Source organism: Drosophila bipectinata, chromosome XL, assembly GCF_030179905.1.
Source record: "Drosophila bipectinata strain 14024-0381.07 chromosome XL, DbipHiC1v2, whole genome shotgun sequence".
NCBI lineage: Eukaryota > Metazoa > Arthropoda > Insecta > Diptera > Drosophilidae > Drosophila > Drosophila bipectinata.
Window position 1 is genome coordinate 3,767,487 of NC_091734.1, and position 17,335 is coordinate 3,784,821.

Below are 17,335 nucleotides of genomic sequence, written 5' to 3' on the forward strand. Positions count from 1 at the left end.
AACTCGGCTATTTGATAAAAATTTTTTTAAATACCATAAAACCATAAAAATACCAATTTATACACGTTCTCTTCCTAGGCATATGCAATTCTTCTTGCTGCAGAAGAAGAATTTTATATTAAAACAAATAAAGTTTATAATTTTTAAAAAGATTTTTTAAAATTTGTTTTCTTTAAAAATTTATTGCCATTTTTAAAAATTACAAATTTTCTCCCATCTCTAAGCCAATAAGAAATTTATCGATAGCCGGGAATCCGTGGGTGGTAGATTTCACCCCTAACTGGAGGCTGCCACACTGTTCGCGTGTATGTGTGCATTGCGCATTTCGTTGATTTTAACAAAATTTTAGCCTTCCAGCCGGCTGTGATAGCCAAACCGTTGCCGTCACCGCACCGCAGATCACGTGAGTCAACCGGGACATGTACGCCACCAACAACGGTGGCACAAACAAGGCGCCAAACAGGTAAATATTATTGGCTCCAACCAGCCAACCCCTCCCCTTGGCTCTTTTTCTGTAAACTTTTTGCTAATTACCCGGGATTTTTGCAACCCCAGCAATGCCAGCACGCTGTTCGAGAACACCATAACCGTGACGCCAATTAAGGTGGAGTTGGGCACAACGTATGGCGCCGGAAAGCCACCCACACCGGCGCTACAACGAAGGACGCCCAATGCCGTGGTGGTGACCACTAGTAATCCGCAACAACAGCAGCAGCAGCAGCAGCAACAACAGCATCAAACTGGTGCCGGAACCACCACTCTGAACCTGCCCATGCAAGCCACCCTGGTCTCGAATGCCTGCACCATAATGAATCCCAGCCTGAGTGTGACTGTGAATACCACCACCACTGGAGCCCTGGCCAAGGAACCGAAGGGTAAAGCAGCGCGGGCGCAGGTGGTACGGAAACCGCCGCCTACCATCGACAACTTCTGGCCGAATATCGTGAACGAGGTGCATGCAATCGGGCAAGTGGACGCCAAGCATCAAGTCTTGCCACTGGCGCGGATCAAGAAGATAATGAAGCTGGACGAGAATGCCAAGATGATAGCGGGCGAGGCGCCGCTGCTGTTTGCCAAGGCGTGCGAATACTTCATCCAGGAGCTGACGATGCACGCGTGGGTGCACACCGAGGAGAGCAGACGTCGCACGCTCCAGAGATCGGACATTGCCCAGGCGATCGCCAATTATGATCAGTTCGACTTCCTTATTGACATTGTGCCGCGCGAGGAGATCAAGCCGTCGTCGGCGCAGAAGAGCAAGGATGCGGGTGGATCGAGTACGTCGAGCGGGAGTGCCACAGGAGTTACCTCATCCACGTCGTCCGGCACCAGTGCCGGCGGTGTCGTCAGTTCTTCCGTCAATGCATCTGCAGCTTCGGTCACGGGATCGGCTGGAGCCGCTGGGAATTTCGTGGTCGGAGCCACTGCTGTACCTGCTGCCAAGATGGATACGGGTGGAGGAGCCACCGCTACAGAGGTACTAGGCTTTAGCACGGTCACGCCGGACCTGTTCGCCACGCAACTGCAGCAGCAGCAGCAGCAGCACGTCGCCCAGCAGCAACAGCAGCAACAACAACAGCAGCAGGCGCATCCACAACAAGTGCAAATAATCCAGCAGGCCGGACACGGCGGCGCCCAGCAATTGCAGTACTTTATTGCGCTGCCGGGCCAGCAGACGGCACAGCCGGCCCAGAATCATCTGGCCAATAGTCTGGGCCTCAACATTGTGGCCGCCCAACAGCCCGCCCAGCAGCTGATCCTCACCGCGGGCCCCAACGGCCAGCTAACTGCCACCCCAGCCCCCGCGGCCACGGTGCAGCAACAACAGACGGCCCTGCTCCAGAATCTCGCCCAGCAGCAGCAACAGCAACAGCAGGCCCAGCAGCAACAGCAGCAGATCCAATTGCTCCAGCAGGTGGTCACTCCCACGGGGGAACTGACCAATGTCCCGGTAAGTATCCTCTCCTCTATGATTACTGATTCCATCACTAAATCCCACTGATCTCGTTCCAGATTGCAATCAATGCCAACCACTTGCATCTGCTCCGGTTGCAGATGCAGCAACAACAACAGCAGCAACAGCAACAACAGCAGCAGCAACAACAACAGCAGGTGATAATACCGACACAGTTGCTGACGGCACAACAGATACTCCAATTGGGCGGAGCACCCGCTACCGTTGGACAGCAGCAGGCGCAGGTTCAAGTCCAGCAGCAGCAGCCACAGGTGCAAGTTCAAGTCCAACAGCAGCATCCAAATCTCAGTCAGGGCAATGCCAGTGCCACGCCCATTTTTATAAATTCAACAGCGACACAGCAAGTGGCGCAACAGCAGGCGCAGCAACAGCAACAACAACAACAACAGGCGCAACAGCAACAACAACAACAACAACAACAGCAGCAGCAACAACAACAACAACAGAGCAACATGGCCGGGGAAAGGACACTAACCGGAGGATTTCGGTAAAAGGAGCTCGCGCTGAGCGTGCACTGGTCGTGCAATGGTAACCATATCGAGGCATGGGTGGGAAAGGTCCAGCACAATTTGTATAATATATAGTTTACGTTTGTATATCGGAAAGAAGATTATATATATAGTTAGTGCTGTAAGTGTAGAAACGATTTCTCAAATTGTAATTTATTGCTGTCCTCCTGATCTGTGAAGGTTTCACTTCCACCACAAACATCCCCAACCCCTACTCTCCACCTTCCAATATAAAAAAAAAATCACAATTTTTTAACGTAGCACCTAGATGAGAACCTAGAGACGGATACGGAATCCACGGTTTCATGTGGCATCCGCGATTTATTATGTATTTGTACTTCTAAACTGTAAGCTAAGCTCTGATAACAATTATAAGCCACCCAAGGACTATGTGCCAGAATTCGTGCATCGTTTCTTACTTTCTGGCCAGGATCTTGTTGATGTCCTGCAGCTCCCGAGTGCTCCACGGCTCGAGGGGATCGGGCGGCGATGTACGTGACTTTCTAGCAGCATGAGCCGCCGACCGGCCACGCTGGTTGTCATCCGCCTCGCTCTCCTCCGGCGAGACTTTGCTGGAATGTCAAGGAATCCTGTCATGAAGTGTCCAGTGTGGAAGTTGAATGAATCACTACTTACTTGTTGCGGCGGCGTATCCGAGCACTTTTGGCCCGACGAGCTGCCTCGTCTTGGGAGGGCTGGCACTTGCGCAGATGGAACTGCTTCATGGTGGCATGTACCTCTTCCGATGTGGGCAGATCCTCGCTATCCTGACCGCCATTCCCATCCTCGGTCTCCACCTCGGCCTCTTGTTCGATGGTCAGCACCTCCTCCGCCACAGCCTCGTCGAAATGGAAGCCCTGGAAAGGAGAAAGTTTCTACATATTTTTGAGGAAAATATTAAAGATTCGATACTCACCGTATCCACATCCAGGCCGGGCGGCGCCCACACCGACGACATGGCCTGGAACTGGCCATGGCTGTGACCCTCGAAGCCCGGCTGCTGCTCCCGGCGTATGTCCGCCTTGGAGAGGGCGTTGTGGGTGCGCTTGGCCAGCGAGAGCTTGCCCAGAATGGGCCCACCGCTGTCGCTCTCCTCCGTCTCCACCTCGGCCAGCATGGCCATAAACTCCTCCAGCTTCTTGGGATCTACAATGTCCTTGGGGTCCTGGAACAGGTTGCCCAGACTCGTCATCGGCAGCGGCATGGCAGCCAGAGCCGCTGGAGCAGCAACTGGTGCCGGCGGAGTAGGTGCCCCGGGAGTAGTGACCAGCAGGGGCGTGGACGGATCCACCTTCTTGGCAGCCGGCGGCTGGGGCTGGGTCTTCATCGTTTGCTCGACCAGATCGAAGGCCTTGTTGGCCAGCTGCTGGAGTCCGGCGAAGTAGTGTGGATCGTGGGTTTCCGGCCTCTGATCCGACATCATGATGAGCTCCCGAAAGGGATCCGGAGCCGGAGGCGCGGGTGGCGGCGGTGCAGTAGCGCCCCGCAGCGGCACTCCATTTGAGGAGGCCGGATCGTTGGCGAAGGTCAGCATGTCCATGGCGTTGGTGAAGTCCGATTCCGTGTGCAGGTTGGTTCCGTAGGGATCCTTGAGCTTCTGTTTGGTCACCTTGACGGGACTGGAAATGGAGGCACGTCCCCACATCAGGCGCCGCATCTCCTCGCCAGTCATGCCGCGTTTCTTCAGCGCCGTCAGAGTAACACGACCCACACGCTAGAGGGGATTGGAGGTGAGTATGTGAGGGGAGGTGCTACAGAACAGGGCTACCCACCTTCCAGTTGGAGACGGCACCCTTCCTCTGCTTGGCCCTGGTCTTGCTCTTGCTCTTGATCACCATTACGCCGCGAACCTCGAAACCGGAGTCATCCGAGGGCCCCAACGGTATGGAGTACGCCTCCAGATAGCCCTTGGCATCGGCCTGCGGCACAGCTCGCTCCAGAGTGACCACGATCTTGGCCCACTGCTTCATCCACTCCTTCTCCGACTGCTCGATGACCGTCACATAGGTGTTGCCCATCATGGCGATCAACATGTTGAGCAGCAGGATGGGCACGAAGATCATGAAGATGACGAAGACGGTCTTGGAGAGGTTCGGGTAAGTGGTCTGGTTGAGATCCGGATACTGCAATATATCAATTAAAATAAGAGATACAAGCACTCATCCTCATCCGCATCCTCATCCGTACGTTGTAGTCCCCCAGAGTGGTCTGGAAGAGTGCCATCCATGTGCTCGTGTAGGTATTGAACATGGTGGACTGGACCTGGGGGTGTCCCTTGTAGAGGAAGTAGAAGGCCTGGGAGAAGCCGCAGAGAACGATGCAGTAGATGATGCCAAAGGTGAACATGTCGCCCGTGATCATGGAGTAGATCATCGTCACAAAGGGTCCTGTGAGGCGAATGGCTCTAACATGGGTATGGGATGGGAGTTAATCTCTTCCAGATCAGAGCCAGTGCTAATCTTACCCAGCAAAAAACATGAGCAGGAACCAAGATCCTGGAACAGCGAATATGAGAATGGCTTCTTCGGTGTCCGTGTCGCCAATTAACCGGAAAGGAATGCAGGCCAGGATCAGGAGATTGGAGAATAAAAAGATCGCCTTTGCCGGGGCATGGGACTGGGAATAAAGGTTACTACCTAATGACTAGCTGGCCAAGATTAAGGGTCTTAATCCTCACCAGTTGCTTGAGGAAAGCAGACAGTCCCTGATTCTTAATCTCATCGCCTTGCTGGAAGATCACATAGCTGAGTACTCCGGCAATGGTGGCCAACTCTGCACAATATCTGGCCACTGTTTGGGCATTGTAGTCCCCACCACCATTGTCCTCGCCCGCCTCCACGTCCTGGAGAGCGGCTGCCGCCGGATCTGATCCATCTGAGCCGTCATCGTCCTCGCCTTCGCCGTCGTGCGCCGGCCGCAGGTAGACGGATACGGAGAGGCACAGCAAGTGGGTGGACAGGATGAGCAGACGCTTGAGGAACTGATTCTGGGCAAAGGTCTTCCACTTCTCCTCCAGCAGACGCTGGATGATGCCACCGTCCAGCATGTCCAGATGCTCGGGCTTGGTTCCATTCAAGATGATGAACAGCGCCGAGTTCCAGTCTGGAAAAAGGATTATTAGAGAATCCTAGAGGAAGGACATCACATCACTTACTGGTTCTCCCGTCGGGCAGGAGGGTATCCAAAGCATTTAAAGGATAGCCGGAGCAGGTGATGTTACTGTACCGCCAGAACTCCCTGGCGGAGAGCTCCAACATCTCGCGGAAGACCTCCGCTCGTCCCAGCTTGCAGGCCAGGGTGAGGGGCGTCAGACCCGTCTGGTTCACAATGCCGTTCTTGGCGGGAGTCTTGGGATGCCGCAGGGCATAGCCGAACATGTCCAGCTTGTCGCAGACGACCACCATGTGGAGGATCATGTTGCCGAACGAGTCCTGGGCGTCCGGATCGGCTCCGCAGTCCACCAGCAGATTGTAGACACTCTCGTTGGCGCAGCAGGCGGCCCACGCCAGCGGATACTCGCCCATGTAGGCCAGTCCCTCGTAGTCGGTGCTCTTCGCCGGATGGGCGCGCTGCTGGTCTCTCGGCAGGAAGAAGCTGCCGATCGCCCGCTGGTTGATGTCCGCCCCCGCCTCGATCAGGTCCGCCACCAGCTCGTTGTTGCTGTAGGCAATGGACAGGTGGAGGGCACTCGCTCCCAGATACTCCTCCCCTTCCATCACGTCCAGCGCCAAGTTGGGAAACACCCGGAGCAGCACCCGCGCCAGTTTCGTGTGCACCTTCGAGTCGCAGATGATGAGCACGTGGAGCAGGCTCTCGCCCAAGGCGCCGCGGTACTGCATCTGCCAGCAGGCCTTGTGATCCTCCCACTTCCCCAGCGGATCGTGAATCGACAGCGACGCCTCAATGGGAATGGTCACCTCGGTGTGGTCCCGGTACTTCCACCGCAGGAACTCCGCCCGGTTGATCACCTGGCCCTTCCCGTCGTTGTACATGAAGACGCCGAACTGCTCCCGGATCAGCTGCTCCACGGCGATCAGGCCTCCGGAGTTTATGGCGTCTATAAGATCTCCTCCTGTAAGGATAAAGTTTCGAAAAAAAAACAAAAAGGATCTTTTAATAATGGAACATCATCCAATGAGGACATCCACTACCGATGGATATCTATATCTCGGTTAATTCCCACCCGATCCTCAAAGAGAACAAGGGGGTATATGACTCCTTCCGATGTCTATATCTTGGCCAATTCTTAACCGATTCTCAAGGAGAATACCTTAAACGATTTGTGGATCGATTTCCAGTAAATCTTCATCAAAATCTGAGAAGAAAATATTTTTCAGATTTTTTTCCAAAATTTGTGGGGAGACCCCTGCAAAACCCTGGATTTCGCTATGTGGCACCTTCCGATGTCTATATCTTGGCCAATTCTTATCCGATTCTTAAAAGGAATACCTTAAACGAGTTTTGGATCGATTTCCAGTAAATCTGCATCAAAATCTGGACAGAAAATATTTTTCAGATTTTTTTCCAAAATTTGTGGGGAGACCCCTGCAAAATCCTGGATTTCGGTATATGGCATCTTCCGATGTCTATATCTTGGCCAATTCTCATCCGATTCTTGAGAGGAATACCTTAAACGATTTGTGGATCGATTTCCAGTAAATCTGCGTCAAAATCTGGGAAGAAAATATTTTTCAGATTTTTTTTGCAAAATTTGTGGGGAAGACCCCTGCAAAATCCTGGATTTCGGTTTATGGCCCCTTCCGATGTCTATATCTTGGCCAATTCTTAACCGATTCTTGAGAGGTACACCTTAAACGATTTGTGGATCGATTTCCAGTAAATCTGCATCAAAATCTGGCAACAAAATATTTTTCAGATATTTTTCCAAAATTTTCTGATGAAACCTCTTGAAAAATCTGAAATATTTTATATATCACCCGGTACCTATATCTTTATACATCTATATCATCGAAATAGGTATCCAAAATTGAAAAGTATAGTACTCACCCCTCTTGTAGTCCGCCAGCTTGTACAGTAGGCACTTGCAGGCGGTGGCCGAGGACTGGGAGATGACGGCGTCCAGGATGGCGCCGGGCTTCATTTCCGGCGCCTTCTTGCGGAGGCATTTCTTCAGCAGGAACTTCATTTCGGCCGATCGGAGGCTATATATTTATGGACCTTCTCTAATCCTAGTCCATGTGGAATCCGAACTGAAACTGAACAACCTTTCGTCGCGGATTGTTTGTTCGATGACCCAAACCACGTGGGTAAATAAACATCCAAGACAGAGACACCGTTGTCCTGGTTACTCCCACCTGACCCCTGACCCCTAATCCCTGGCCTTATCAATAATAAAAAAAAATAGATAATCAATAATATCAATATCTTGTTTGTTAGTTTATATTTTTGTCATGTTTTTTGTTTTATTGAATTATGTATATAAATATATTTTTGCCTTCATTATTAATTATTGTAATTATAACTTAATGCTAAAATATGGGATTTTGAATTTTTGTTTTTTGTTTTTGCGGGAAAGGGTTATTTTCGGATTACATATATGTACTCGTACTGTAAAATAATCTTTTTTTTTTTTTAATTTTTTGTTTTTCATAAATAATGTGTATGCTTTTTTTTTTATCGATTTTCGTATTTCTATTTTTTATTTTCCAATTTTAATGAAAATTTCAAAATTGATGAATCGAAAATGAGTATCCAACCTTTATCCGTTTATCATCATATTATATATCGCTTGATGTTGTATTTGTTGTATATTGGTATTGTTTATAGATATATATATATATGTATATAAATATAAATAAGAGAGAGACGTTTCGAAAATCGTAATCGAATATGGCTAATAAATACAGAATGACATAATATCTTAAGAGGCTTTTCCTTGGAATCCCTCGAAATTCACACACAAAATCATTATCATCATAGTCTATGGATATACATATATATATCATATATCTGGGGGCATAATTATTATTATTTTCTTTATCTTTGCAGTTCAGTCGTATCAGCTTTTATTTTAAATGCATTTTGGACTTTTCATTTGATTGGGATTACCTTGATTTGATGTTGAAATATATATATAGATATCTGTATCTCTTGAATATTGCCCATTACCCGAGAATTGGTTGTTGGTCAGTGTGTTATGTATGTATGTCTGATTTCTTTTTTTCAAAATATTGGAATTCAGTCGTTTCGATTGGTATACAAAATATATATAGAAATATATATGTATATATTCTATTGCAAGTACAAAACTCTATTGCCTATATGGATAGTGTCCTCTAAGCTTGCCCTCCCTACTCCTGGTATCGTTATTTAAAAAATGGCAACGTTTCCTCATCCTCATCCTTGCATCAAGGATATGATCCTTGTGTGAGGAAGGAGGGAGGCTGTTCAAGTCTTTTCGTTATACATTTTGGAATATTTTGCTTGTCTGTCGCTTGGCTTCCCTTATATTTTTCTTTCTTTTTTTTTTTTTTGATTCACTCAGTATACATTTTTCAAAAATTGTCTTTTTTTTTTTTGGCTACAGTCTATATGTGTTTTTTTTTTTATGAACGATCATGGATCGATAAGGAATCGAGCAATGTGAAAGACTAGAAGAATTATTATTTTTAAGAGGGCTTAACATCAGCTCGATTTGGTTATGGTTGGTTGGGGGGTTGGAAAGTATATAAAGTATAAGATTTTTTTTTTGAAAAAATGAAAATCGAGAAAGAGGGAGACAGACAGGCAGAACACACACTCTCTTCTCTCGCTCACACACACGCGCATACAAACAGGATAAACGATTTGTTGTAATATCAGATATATCCTTTTTTTTGTATAAATATGGCCACAATAACTGAAGGAAATTATTTGTAAATAGACTTAACTAATTTTCCACTAACTACTTAAATAGCACACAAAAATATAAAAATACACAAAAGCGTAATTAAAAAATTGGAAATAATTATAAAAAAAAATATTAAAGACATGAAAAAAAAAACATATAAAAATTAATAATAATTTGGCAAATATTGAGCAACTGGAGGAGTGAGGAACTGAACTGAAAGGATGGGAGTGTGTGTGTGTGGGTGTGGGTGTCTGTGTGTGTAAGGTCCTGTTTTTTTTTTTTTAAGTTTCAGCTTAATTACGCAATTATATATTTGCGTATATTTTTTTTTTTTTAGTCATGTCATGTAAAAGTTTTGTAAAAAAAAAAAAAATATTTTACTCCCAGTTATATGATGTTTTGCTTTTGTTGTTGTTGTTGTTGTTGTTTTAAGTTATAGTCTAAATTGTGAACTGTGACCTCAACCGCTACTCCTGCCACTCGTTCTCGTCCACGCCCTCCATGTCGTCCTGCTCCAGTTTCGTGGTGAACTCCATGCGCGCACTAACCGATTTCTGGATCTGAAAATATATCATTTTTTAAAGAGTCCTTCATGATGGAAAGTCCTTGACCTCCTTGACCTACCTCCTGTTGCTTGTTACTCTCGTACTCGGATTTCTGACCCCCAAAGTGAGAGTGATCCGTCTTCTTGATGGGCTGTACTGTCACTTGCTGGATGGAGGACACTGAAAAGGATACACAGATCTTTTAGGAAATCAAGTTCCAAGTCGAATATCCTTGGACTTACGCGTCTCCATGCCTTCGGGCTTTAGGCTAACTTTCGGGGCTGCCTTGTCGTTGCTGGAGAACCAATCCTCGGCACTCATTGTGGCGCTCCAGGTGATGCGGGTGGGTGGGAAAAGATCGTCTTGGAAGAGTTCACTCTGCAAGGATATAAATCGAAATCGATCATGCTTCCTAATCCAAAAAAACAGGATCAAATCCTAACCTTAATTCGCGGCACTGTGAAGCTGAGTGGCTCAATGGTGGTATTGGTTAGCCGATAGGCCTTGGAGAACTCCACACTGGCCACATCGCAGTGGTTCTTGGTGAGGAAGCTGAGGCCCTGGTGCAGCGAAGTGCAACGATGATGCGACAGCGGGCAGATGTACGGTTCCTCGTCGGTGATCTCGTAGCAGTAGATGGTGGAATCGCCCTTGCCGGTGACGAACAGTGTGGAGCTATCCTCGTCATAGAAGGGGATCAGGATCGAGGGCGATACATCCAAGCTGGTCGTTTTCAAGGGCGCCGACAACTTCTGGGCATTATAAACGCTAATCTGTCGCTCCGAGACCCTAAAACAGAGAACCCATTTAGAAGAAATCCTTGAAGTGGATTCATCCCCCTCCCCATCCCCCGAGCTTACTTGTCAAAGCCGGTGCAGACGATATACTGGCCATCGAGCGCCCAAGTAATCCTAGCACCACGCGTTCCAACCGGGCCATTGCCCTCCCGGATGGGGGTCTCCGATTTGCGGGGATTGTAGACCCGAATCTTGCCATCCTTGCAGACAGTGGCGCCCAAACGTCCGCACGGACTCCAGGCAAAGTCAAAGATCTGATGGTCCGTATGGCCCGACAGCGAGATCCTCTCGGTCATGGTGTTCAAGTCCCACAGCTTGATGGTCATGTCGTAGCTGGCGGTCAGCAGGACGTCGGCGGCTAGGGGATGGAAGCGAATGAAGTAAATCTTGTCCATGTGGGCCGTCAACTCCCCGGCGGGTGTATTGGTCGGTTCAGTCAGTCCGCCGGCGGCAATATGCCAGATCTTGACGATGCCATCGTCACAGGCCACCGCCAAGCGATGGGCATTGAACGGATCCCACTGGAAGTCCATAATATTGCCGCCATTAACCAACGAGGGGATCACACCGTCCGGCAATCGGCCCGGACGGCTCAGCTCGAAAATGGCAATCTTGCCGCCGGGTCCCGATAGTGGAACAGCAACGCGCTCCTGGTTGGCATGGAAGCCATTGCATTCGCCCGGTATCTGGCGACTGAGATTGCGCAAGTTCTCGATGTGCGTCGACTTGTGGCCAGGAGTTCCCTTCAGGTGGCGGAACTTGGACACCTTGCCGAACACGGTGGAGGTGCGCTTGGTGCTGGCGGCACTGAAAGCCGTATCCGTGGCGGACTTTTTCAGTCCAGCGGCGGAGCCATTGCCGCGACGATGCTCCTCCAGCAGCTTACCCTCCGGCACAGAGATGCGTTTGGTGTCGATGACGTTGCCCGGCTGTTGCTGCTGCAAGGCGGGCTTTAGCATCTCCACCTTGGAGTGCTCCCGACGTCTGGAAGAGGGCGATGATACCCATTAAGAAACTGATGATGGTTCTATAAGGGAATTCCTGGACTTACAATGGCACTGGCGACTGGGCCTTCTCGTCCACCTGGCTCTTGGAACGACTCTCATAGAGACGCCGCCGATCAGCAATGCTGCTCCGGGCTGTGGATAGCCTTCGCAGATCGGCAGCATCTGCACGATCCTCGCTCTCCGTGGAGTTCTCCGACGACTCTGAGTTCTGCTCGAAGATCTGGTGGAAAGGTGGAAAAGGTATAATGGTCAGTATGGAGGCTAAAGGATGCGATGGGAAATGGAAAGAAATGAATCCTTGAAAGCAGACCTTATCGGATGATTCATCATCGTCGGCCGAGGACTGTGGCGGAGTCCAGGTTTTGAATTATATATTGTGGGGGTTAGTTAGTCGGAGGTGTTAGTTAAACGGAGAAGTTGAATTTTGTTTGGTTGGTTGGTTGGTTGGTTGGCACAGGCATGTAAGGCATTGGAGAACATTAGAGAGAAGACATTAGAAACATAGAGGAGCTAGAGCTAAAGCTACAGCTATAGCTGATGGCTGGTAAGGACACTGGACATACCTTGCGACGCTCCGAGGTGGTCAGTGACTTCTGTACTCCGTTCCCAGCCACTGGTGGTTCTCTTTCGTGTTTCTCTGAAAAAAGGGAATACCATTTTTGTTAAATCCCGTCTCATGTTTGGTTACCCAAAGGTGACCCTTACTCTTGATTTCGATCTCCACAATGAGATCGGGCTTGGCACCCTGGGCCGGGGGAATGATGTCCACACCCGTGTCCTGGCCCACGCTAGAGATGTTCTCGTGAGAGCCCGGTGCCAGGGGGACGGCAAAGACCTTGTCGAACGACACGTCACCGGTGGTGCTGGAGAAGGGTTTCGGTCCCAGACGTGGCTGTGGGTGGAGATGATTTATGAGGAAAGGGATTAGTTTCTTGAAAGGTGATCTTTGGAAACAGAAAAATCGTTGGAAATATAAACAATAATTACTGAAAAAATGTGCCAATAAATGAATCGATTTAACGTGAAACCAAAAAACCAAAGAGTCCACCTGTTGGTGGACAAACAACAATGGTGTCCAATATCAACGATGGGTAACTAGAAACTAAAGGTTCTAACAAATCATGGCTCTAAGGTCTTAACTGGAAATCATAAAAAAAAAAACTACAACAACAGCAAAAAAACAAGAGATGGAATAAGAAACGAAAAAGCTGGAACACTGGATGTGGTGGCACCTTGTACGCGGACGCAGCTGTTGTGCGCGGCCGGGGACGGGGCGTGGCTGCTCCACTACCGCTCTCGCCAGCGGAATCGCTTGCCTCCGGCAGGGAATTGTTGCGTGAGGTGCGCGGCATGGGCTTGGGCGGTGAATTGCCACCCGACACCGTATTATCCAATCCCCCCGAGGATGAGGCCTCCTCGCTGCTGCCCGTTGAATGCTCCTGATCGGTGGGCGATTCCTTATCACCCTCCTGGGACTGGCCATGGGCTTGGCCGCCGGCATTGGCCTTCTCCTTTTCCGAGTCCACCTTGTATTTGGCCTCAAACTTCCGGATGAGCTCACTGCACTCACCGTCCGGCTGGGATGATGGCGTTGTGGCGGTCTTCTTCTGGCCATTGGTCTGGTCGTTGCCGTTGTCATTCCCGTTCTTCTCCATGCTGAGCATCACAAAGTGGTCGTTGTCGTTGCGCTTGCCGGGAGTCACTGCCTTGCCAGTTCCAGTTCCCTTCGATCGAAGGTTCTCCAGGTTCTTGACCAGGTCACTGAGATTGCCCCTATGGATCTAAATCGATGGCCAAACGGGAATTAAATCCTAGTCCTAACCTCTAGAGTCTAGACTCTTCACTCCCACAAGTACTAGTACTAGCCCACCCGCCCGCCGCCCCCCCCTCCCCAGGGATTGGAAGAAAACTACTTACGATTATTGGCTCATCGCCGTGCTCACGCTTGACAGGATCGAGACTCATCTTGGGCACCGGCTGGTTGCTGCCGTTCAGCCACTCCCCGGCCACAAGATCGGTCTTGTAGCCCGTGGTCTCCGGATAGAGATCGGCATGGAAATCACGGTATGTCTTCCTTGGCACCTGGTACATAATTGGGATGACCATGTTGGAGGTCAGCTGGAGTACACGATTCACCTCCGCCTCCATCACTTTAAGGGCACGCTTCGGCACCAGACAGGCACCCTTGGTTTGCTCGCCGGTGTGACGCAGTCCCTCGATCAGATACGGATCCTTGTCCGTAATTTCAAGATAGTTAATGGTTGTGTCACCCTTTCCGGCCAGGAAGAGCATATTAGTGTCCGGATCGAACAGTGGCATCAGTATACCCGTCGAGCAGTCCAATTCCAGCGTCTTCTCCGGTATGTTGAAGTTACGAACATCCCGGATGATCACCTGACGCAGTCGAGCGGCATCGAAGCCGGTGGTGAGGATGCGCGACTGATTGCCCAGCCAAACGACCCTTGAATCCTTGATGCTCTGATGCGATTCGGCCGTCAGCTGGATGGGTGAGCCGGCGGCGCGAGGATCAAAGATGCGGACACACTTGTCCTTGCAACTGGTGGCCAAAATAGAGCCATCCTCGCGCCAACTGGCCGACTGTATGACCTCCGGATGTTCATTGTTAGCTGGAGGAAAGGATTCTGCATTATAGGAGTATTCCTTCAAAAGGACTCGTCAAGGACTTACAGAATATCTCCTTTTGGGCACTGAGATCGAAGAGAGCCACACAACCGGCTGCCGTGGAATACATTAGTCCGTCGGCTGTGGGATGGAAGCCCACCGTCTCAACGCGCCGCTGCTTGTGTGAGAAGACCGCCTCCGGATCGGACAGTGACTGCTCCAGACCCTTTTCCGGAATATGCCAGATCTTTACCTAAAAAATGGGAGGATAAAGGATAAAGGATGAAGGATAAAGGATATATGTAGATGCTAACCAGGCAATCCTGCGACGCTGTGGCCAATAGACCATCATGGAATGGTGAAAATTTCAAGTCTGTCACTGTGTCCGTATGACCATGGAGGAGGGGCATGGTCTTGCTCTTCCGGCCGCAATCGTCCAGCGGCAGGACCGCCACACTGGAGCCCGTGTGCTCCCAGTTGAAGGCCATAAAGGCGGCCGATGCGGCAATGTTATTACCATAAGTCTGATAACTGCCGACACATATCTCCCGTACACAGGCCTCCGCCTTGGGTACGATGGGTGCGGCATTTTTGTATTTGGATGCCTTGAAACGCCAGGCCATGATTCCAACGCTGATTCCTTCTCACTAAATCCGGTGCTAGACTCCAACGATCCGATGCAGTGTGAAGCTCTGGCGGATGTGGTCGTCGAGTGTTCTTTTTTTTTTGGCGAATGTGTCGATTGTCCACCGATTGCGTCCCCCAGCACTCCGCTCTCTCTCTCGCTCGTCACTCTCTCTTTCTCTCGGCCAGCTCCTCTCTCTTTGTATTTGTATGCGAATTCGAGTCTATGTGGATGAGTGTGTGTGTGTGTGTGTCTGGAAAATGGCAAACATATCCGTATAAGTAGCGATATCGGAGCAAGGGAGTGGACAAAATACAACAAAAAAAAAAAAAAGAGAAACAAGAAACAGGGAGGGGTTAAGAGGAGGCATTCCACAGTTTGTTATCGTTTTTGGATGGCCGGGGGGGAGGTCTACTGGAGCTACCAGTACTACCTCCTGAGTCATCCGATAAGGCGGAACCCACATAAACTGATAAGAGAGGAATGAATTCGTCTGCCCGATTGACTGGACAGGCTTTTGGCGTTTGAAAAGAGAAAGCTGGTCAAGAATAGTCACCGATCCAAAGCCGGATGAGCAACTAACTAATCGAGTCACTTGTTTTAAGATGACTCTGTATGTGTGCGTGTTGGTGCATGTTTGTTTGTTTGTTTGTCCAGGAGTATCAAAACACTTGATACCCCCTCCTATTTAGATTTTAAAATAGGATCTGAATCATTAATACTTTATCTCTTATCCTTGTCTAAAAAGAGAGCTTTAAACACACCTGCATAGAAAGAGCAGTTTAACCGTTATTATTCGTTTTTAGTGGTGAGAGCCGGCAGGGAACCTCCTTGTGATCCCTATACGATAGGTCCCTTTTTATGCGATAGCTCGCCCCCCCACCCCCATTTGGTTTGGTTTAGTACACCACCCACAACCCCCTTTGTGTAATCCTGTCTACGCCACTGACCCAAGTGCAGTGAGAGCACAACAAAAATAAATGCTAGGAAGAGAGAGCGCGTGCGCCAATTCAACTGTTTGTTAGAAAGCGGCAAAAACAAATGACCAGTGTGGCAAATGCAGCGGCAGGAGAGAAGGGGATGCCGCAAGGGGGTGTTGTTGTTGCTGCTGCAAGTGGTGGAACAGGCAACCGAGCAGGTATTGGCCACCAGCCACCAGGTAATGGGGTCAAGTGATTTAGAAAAATGAAAGAAAAAAAATAAATCAAATGCAAAAAAAAAAATATAAATAAATAAAGGAAGAAAAAGAAAGAAAAAAGAGAAATGTTATAGAAAAAAAAGAGAGTATATCAGCGAGACAAGTGTATGGCGCAACCTGCAGGAGAGCATATTTCCAGCTAAGGGTGCAAGGAGCTCTCAAGCCTCTGTGTGTGTTTGTGTGTGTGTTTGTGTTTTTGTTGGTATGTGTGAGCTTGGTTGGGGGTGGCTAGCAAAGTTTTGTTGTTTTTCGGCTTCGGCTTCTATTTTTCACCCACTGCCCACTAAATAGTCAACCATCCTGGTGGTTGATTTTCGTTCAGTTCTTGTTTTTGTTGTTGTTGTTGCCACTTATGCATTTATTGACATTTTCCGCAAACGCAACGCTTTTTTTCTGCATCCCATGCACTCTACATGCAACCCGATTATTGGGTGTTACTTTCTCAAGTTGCGTGCAATTAATTGATGGGGAGAAGGGAGAAGGGGGAGGGGGCGGAGGTGGAGGTGGGGATGGGGTGTTAGATTTATTCCTGAAATGCCTATTTTTTTTTCTCTCTGCCCGCTGCCTGCTGCTTGCACACACCCTGGCGCCGGCAGAATATAAGAAGAAGACATTGTAGGCAGGGGGAGCGGCAATGACAATGGCAACTACTCTCCAGCTACAACAACAAAAACATCAGCAGCAGCGGCAAAATAAAAAAAAATTAAAAGAGGAGGCAACAAAAACAGCAACACCAACGACGCCGCCTTTTGATGGACAAACAAAGGAGCAGTTTTTTTTTTTTTGCAAACGCACCAACACTCACGTACACTCACACACAAACAAAGCCGGAAGTAAAGGATATATCCCCCAGATAATTACCAATCAATATTTATATATATATATATATATTTCTTTATATATAGACAAAAATCCAAAAGCGATCACAACCGTTTTTTTATCTTGTCTCCCGCACTCGCGGCAGATTCTGGTTTTGCGGAAAATTTATATCAAAATATCATTATATTGTGGATTATTAGTTTCAACGGCCGGAGACGAAATGCATTTCGTTCTATTCTTCCCGGCGACTTGGCGGACACAACCCACTGGTTTTTCAATGTTTTATTTTGTATTATATCCACAAGCGGCGGTGAAAAATCAAGCCGAGAAAAAAACAACAGAGCGTTGTGTGCGGCTTAAATGGATTTTAGGGATGTCGATGTCGAAT

At 48.7% G+C, this 17,335-nt stretch overlaps 3 protein-coding genes across 6 annotated transcripts; 1 reads left to right on the plus strand and 2 right to left on the minus strand.

Moving 5' to 3' along the window:
• Positions 1-262: 262 nt before the first annotated feature.
• Nf-YC (nuclear factor Y-box C) lies at positions 263-2,884 on the plus strand. The gene is made up of 3 exons (XM_017243286.3): positions 263-463; positions 556-1,951; positions 2,014-2,884. The coding sequence occupies exons 1-3, from the start codon at positions 420-422 to the stop codon at positions 2,464-2,466; spliced, it is 1,893 nt and encodes a 630-aa protein (XP_017098775.2). The 5' UTR covers positions 263-419; the 3' UTR covers positions 2,467-2,884.
• iav (transient receptor potential cation channel subfamily V iav) lies at positions 2,876-7,783 on the minus strand. Its single transcript, XM_017243277.3, has 9 exons — positions 7,492-7,783; positions 5,639-6,556; positions 5,162-5,586; positions 4,949-5,100; positions 4,672-4,888; positions 4,257-4,607; positions 3,401-4,198; positions 3,121-3,341; positions 2,876-3,056 (listed from the first exon to the last, which is right to left on the minus strand). The coding sequence occupies exons 1-9, from the start codon at positions 7,628-7,630 to the stop codon at positions 2,900-2,902; spliced, it is 3,378 nt and encodes a 1,125-aa protein (XP_017098766.2). The 5' UTR covers positions 7,631-7,783; the 3' UTR covers positions 2,876-2,899.
• Positions 7,784-7,870: 87 nt separating this feature from the next.
• Positions 7,871-17,322, minus strand: pod1 (coronin pod1). Of its 4 annotated transcripts, XM_017243246.3 has the most exons (14): positions 16,990-17,322; positions 14,620-15,183; positions 14,372-14,558; positions 13,601-14,310; positions 12,916-13,464; positions 12,389-12,575; positions 12,247-12,320; positions 11,994-12,026; positions 11,728-11,903; positions 10,740-11,660; positions 10,323-10,668; positions 10,122-10,257; positions 9,959-10,059; positions 7,871-9,894 (listed from the first exon to the last, which is right to left on the minus strand). In XM_017243246.3, exons 2-14 carry the CDS (start codon positions 14,926-14,928, stop codon positions 9,802-9,804), a joined length of 3,822 nt encoding a protein of 1,273 aa, XP_017098735.1. In that variant the 5' UTR covers positions 14,929-15,183; positions 16,990-17,322; the 3' UTR covers positions 7,871-9,801. The 4 variants fall into 4 exon arrangements, with proteins under 4 accessions (XP_017098735.1, XP_017098742.1, XP_017098748.1 ...); XM_017243253.3 differs by lacking the exon at positions 11,994-12,026; XM_017243259.3 differs by lacking the exon at positions 12,916-13,464 and having other exon boundaries at positions 16,990-17,321.
• Between the last annotated feature and the right edge of the window lie 13 nt (positions 17,323-17,335).

Bases quoted from the DNA above. Each gene is read 5' to 3' on its own strand.
- pod1 (XM_017243246.3), bottom strand. From the start codon at position 14,928: ATGGCCTGGCGTTTCAAGGCATCCAAATACAAAAATGCCGCACCCATC. The intron at 13,465-13,600 runs GTAAGTAGTTTT...CCATCGATTTAG, and splicing joins ACGGCGATGAGCCAATAATC to ATCCATAGGGGCAATCTCAG. The intron at 11,661-11,727 runs GTAAGTCCAGGA...GCCCTCTTCCAG, and splicing joins GCCCAGTCGCCAGTGCCATT to ACGTCGGGAGCACTCCAAGG.
- Nf-YC (XM_017243286.3), top strand. From the start codon at position 420: ATGTACGCCACCAACAACGGTGGCACAAACAAGGCGCCAAACAG. The intron at 464-555 runs GTAAATATTATT...TTGCAACCCCAG, and splicing joins ACAAACAAGGCGCCAAACAG to CAATGCCAGCACGCTGTTCG. The intron at 1,952-2,013 runs GTAAGTATCCTC...ATCTCGTTCCAG, and splicing joins GGGAACTGACCAATGTCCCG to ATTGCAATCAATGCCAACCA.
- iav (XM_017243277.3), bottom strand. From the start codon at position 7,630: ATGAAGTTCCTGCTGAAGAAATGCCTCCGCAAGAAGGCGCCGGAAATG. The intron at 5,101-5,161 runs GTGAGGATTAAG...CTTTATTCCCAG, and splicing joins CTGCTTTCCTCAAGCAACTG to TCCCATGCCCCGGCAAAGGC. The intron at 4,608-4,671 runs GTACGGATGAGG...GATATATTGCAG, and splicing joins CCACTCTGGGGGACTACAAC to TATCCGGATCTCAACCAGAC.